The sequence below is a fragment of the Megascapheus bottae genome, unplaced genomic scaffold, assembly GCF_031878675.1.
Source record: "Megascapheus bottae isolate mThoBot1 unplaced genomic scaffold, mThoBot2.hap1 H_3, whole genome shotgun sequence".
Taxonomy (NCBI): domain Eukaryota; kingdom Metazoa; phylum Chordata; class Mammalia; order Rodentia; family Geomyidae; genus Megascapheus; species Megascapheus bottae.
The window spans coordinates 86,431-90,582 of NW_028327860.1; the positions used below are offsets into that span (position 1 = coordinate 86,431).

At 71.5% G+C, this 4,152-nt stretch overlaps 1 protein-coding gene across 1 annotated transcript; it reads left to right on the plus strand.

Moving 5' to 3' along the window:
- Positions 1–285: 285 nt before the first annotated feature.
- Positions 286–3,881, plus strand: LOC150038925 (zinc finger protein ZIC 1). Its single transcript, XM_090328198.1, has 3 exons — positions 286–1,352; positions 2,870–3,033; positions 3,588–3,881. Exons 1-3 carry the CDS (start codon positions 362–364, stop codon positions 3,798–3,800), a joined length of 1,368 nt encoding a protein of 455 aa, XP_090184324.1. The 5' UTR covers positions 286–361; the 3' UTR covers positions 3,801–3,881.
- The last annotated feature ends 271 nt before the right edge of the window (positions 3,882–4,152 follow it).

Genomic DNA, 4,152 nt, shown 5'->3' on the forward strand with positions numbered 1-4,152 from the left:
CAGCGGCGGCCGGCGGGGTCGGAGCGCCGCGTAGCCGGAGCGCCCGCCATCCCCGCAGCCGTCCGCGCCGAGTCCCCCGCGCGCGCGCCGCGCCGGGCCGGGCCGGGCCGGGCGGGCTCCGGGCCTCGTCCGGCCGCCGCCGCCGCCGCCCCCCGCGGGCTGGGACTTCGCTAGGTGGGTCGGCGCCCCCTCCCTCCTTCCATCCCTCCCGCCCTCCCTCCCCGCTTCCTCGTCGTCTTCCTCTTCCTCCGCCTCCCGTTCCTCCTCCTCCTCCTCCTCCCCACCTCCCCTCCTCGGCGGGCGGGCGGGCGGCGAGGGTGGGGGGCCCGGGGGAGGCCGGGGCGCGCCCCGCGCAGCCACCATGCTCCTGGACGCCGGCCCCCAGTACCCCGCGATCGGCGTGACCACCTTCGGCGCCTCCCGCCACCACTCGGCGGGCGACGTGGCGGAGCGGGACGTGGGCCTGGGCCTCAACCCGTTCGCCGACGGCATGGGCGCCTTCAAGCTGAACCCCAGCTCGCACGAGCTGGCCTCGGCCGGCCAGACGGCCTTCACGTCGCAGGCGCCCGGCTACGCGGCGGCCGCGGCGCTCGGCCACCACCACCACCCGGGCCACGTCGGCTCCTACTCCAGCGCGGCCTTCAACTCCACCCGGGACTTCTTGTTCCGCAACCGCGGCTTCGGCGACGCGGCGGCGGCGGCGGCGGCCAGCGCGCAGCACAGCCTGTTCGCCGCGTCGGCGGCCGGCGGCTTCGGGGGTCCGCACGGCCACACAGACGCCGCCGGCCACCTGCTCTTCCCCGGGCTGCACGAGCAGGCGGCGGGCCACGCGTCGCCCAACGTGGTGAACGGGCAGATGCGCCTGGGCTTCTCCGGGGACATGTACCCGCGGCCGGACCAGTACGGCCAGGTCACCAGCCCGCGCTCCGACCACTACGGCGCGCCGCAGCTGCACGGCTACGCGCCGGTGAACGTGAACATGGCCGCGCACCACGGCGCCGGCGCCTTCTTCCGCTACATGCGCCAGCCCATCAAGCAGGAGCTCATCTGCAAGTGGATCGAGCCGGAGCAGCTGAGCAACCCCAAGAAGTCGTGCAACAAGACTTTCAGCACCATGCACGAGCTGGTCACGCATGTCACGGTGGAGCACGTCGGCGGCCCCGAGCAGAGCAACCACATCTGCTTCTGGGAGGAGTGCCCGCGCGAGGGCAAGCCCTTCAAGGCCAAGTACAAACTGGTCAACCACATCCGCGTGCACACGGGCGAGAAGCCCTTCCCCTGCCCCTTCCCGGGCTGCGGCAAGGTCTTCGCGCGCTCCGAGAACCTCAAGATCCACAAAAGGACGCACACAGGTACGCACGCGCGCCCCCCCCGCCGGGGCCGGTCTGACCCCCGAGCCCCCGCCCTCCCCCCCCAAAAAAGAGAACGATCGCCCAAAGGGCCCGGGGCAGGCGGGACGCGCGTCCGCCCTTCTTCCAAAGAGGGGAGATCCACCCCCGACCCCAAGAAAGCGCGCGGAGAGCTCGAGGTCGGGGGTCCTTGGGAGTCAAGAGCCTGAGATCGCCGCCCAGAGCCAGGCGTCCGGGACGCGCCCGGGGCGAGAGGCTCCGGCCCCACGGTGCTCCGGGGAAAGTGCGCAGACCCCACGGCAAACCAAACCGAAGTGGGGCGCGGAAGGGTGGAGAGGGAGAGGGGACGCGCGGGGCGGGCCGGGCACCCAGGCTTCAAGAAAAGCCGGGGTGAAGGAAGGAGAAGGAAGGGGCTGGGGAAGCGCTCGCCCGGCAGCCCGGCTCGGCCGAGCGGGGTCCGCGGCGCTGGAAGCCGCAGACGCGCGGGCGCCTCCGGCTGCTGCGTTGCGCTCGCCGGGCACCGACTGGGTCTGCGGTAGGCCGAGGCGGACGCGCTAGGAGATGGTTAAAGAGTGGGGAAAGGAGAAAGAGAAAGAAAAGGGGGAAGGGGAAGAAGAGAGGGCGGGAGAGAGGGAGAGAAAGAAAGAAAGAGAGAGAGGGAGAGAAAGAAAGAGAGAGGGAGAAAGCCGGCAAGCAGCGAGCGGCGCGGCGGGGAGGGAAGGCCGGCGGCGCCGGTGAAAGGCCGTGGTTGGCGCGGCGGAGACGCGCGTGGGTCCCGCGGATGCTCGCGTGTTTGGGAGGAAGGGGGCGGCCCGGGGTCCTTGCCATTCACTTGCTTACTGCGTGGGGTCTGTTGTGGAATCGGTGCGTTCCTGGCAGCTGGCCTGGGGAGAAAAAAAACAAAACAAATCGGCTTTAAAAAGGGGGGGAGTTGTGGAGCCCCAGGGCCACGGGCTGGGGGGGGCGGCTTTCCGGGTGGGGTGGGGGTCTCGAAGGGAGCTGGGAGTGTGAGCCGGGCACCCGGCTCGGGAAGGAACGCGGGGAGCCCAGCTCGGGGCTCTCTACGCGTGTTCCAGGGCAGGAGAGGGCAGGGGAGGGCGCGGAGGGGGGAGAGGATCGGTTGCTGGGGGGGGGGACTGGACGCCCTCGGCTGGGGGCGTGAGTCCTGGGTGCGGGATCCCGGGTCTGGGGCGCCCGAGGAGCCAGCGTGGGGTCCACCACGGCAATCGGGTCTGAAAAACAAAACCCAGGACCAAGTAACGACTCCCCCACCGCCCTTACCCCGACCCCGACCCCGACCCGGGCCAGCAGCGCCCCAGGGCCCAGGGCGCCCCACGGCCCGCCGCCCGCTGCGGGCCCGCCCGGCGCGAGGCTCGGCGGGCTCCGATCCGGGCGCTTGGCTTGTTCTCGTCTTTAAAAAATATGTAAAGTCTGGAAATGGCCCCTGAATTTATTCTTAATACCACCACCACCAATAATAATAATAATAATAACGACCACCCCTCGCCTTTCCGCTCCAGGGGAGAAACCCTTCAAATGCGAGTTCGAGGGCTGCGACCGGCGCTTCGCCAACAGCAGCGACCGCAAAAAACACATGCACGTGCACACGAGCGACAAGCCCTACCTGTGCAAGATGTGCGACAAGTCCTACACGCACCCCAGCTCGCTGCGCAAGCACATGAAGGTGACCGCGGGGCCGGGCCGGGCGCGCCCGCCTCGGCCGCAGGAACCCGGGCTGCGGGGCGGCTCCGCGGGCCTGAGCCGGGGCGAGAGCCGGAGCGGAGGAGGAGGACGAGGAGAGGGAGGAGGAGGGGGACGAGGGGAGGGAGGAGGAGGAGGAGGAAGCAGGGGGGGGGCGCAGAGCAAACCCCCGGCCGTGGAAAATGCAAGGGTTCACCCTGCCAGCCAGAAACCAGCCCCGGGAGCGGCCTGTGCCAGCCTTCGTCCCCCAGGTAGGAGCTGGGGCTGCAGGCGCCTTCCCGGGCGCGGGGCGCAGGCCCGGGCCTGGGGAGAGGGGTTTGCGCCCCCACTTTACCGGGCGGCTCGGTCCTTGAGTGAAGAAAGGAAAAGGAAGGCGGGAAGGGAGGGCTTCCTTTTGCAGCCCCGCCAGGCCGGGGCCGGGGCCGGGGCCGGGGTCGGAGCAACGGGGCCGGGGCCGGGGAGGCCGGAGGCCCGCGCGCGCGCCTCCCGGGGACAGGAAGCCAACCGGCCGCCCCGCGCGGCTCTGTGTCCCCGCAGGTGCACGAGTCCTCGCAGGGCTCGCAGCCCTCGCCCGCCGCCAGCTCGGGCTACGAGTCGTCCACGCCGCCCACCATCGTGTCCCCGTCCACCGACGCACCGGCCGCCAGCGCCCTGTCGCCGCCCGCGCCCGCCGTGCACCACGCGGCCGCCGCCGCCGCCGCCGCGGGCCATGGCGCGCTGTCCTCCAACTTCAACGAGTGGTACGTGTAGGCCGCGGCCAGCGCCGCGCCGCCGAGACTGAGCGGGCCGTGCGCCCCCCGCGCGCCCCCCGCGCGCCCCGCGGCGCCGAGGCCACCGAGTCCGGGCCGGGACGCAGGGCCGCGAGGGCTCCGCAGGCCTCCCGCGGGCTCCGCGCCCCCCCACAACCGTCTGGTTTGCTTGTGAATAGTTTGATTTTTCGTCTTCATTTTGGAGAAGGCCGCGGGGCTGTGGGGACGGAGGTGGCCGCCCGGCCGCAGGGCAGCCGCCCCCGGGAGCCCGGAGCCACTTCTGGCTTCGATTTTATTCTCTTCTTTTTACTCCGTTCCTCCCCCTCTTCCCTCCCTCCCTCCTCCTCCTCCTC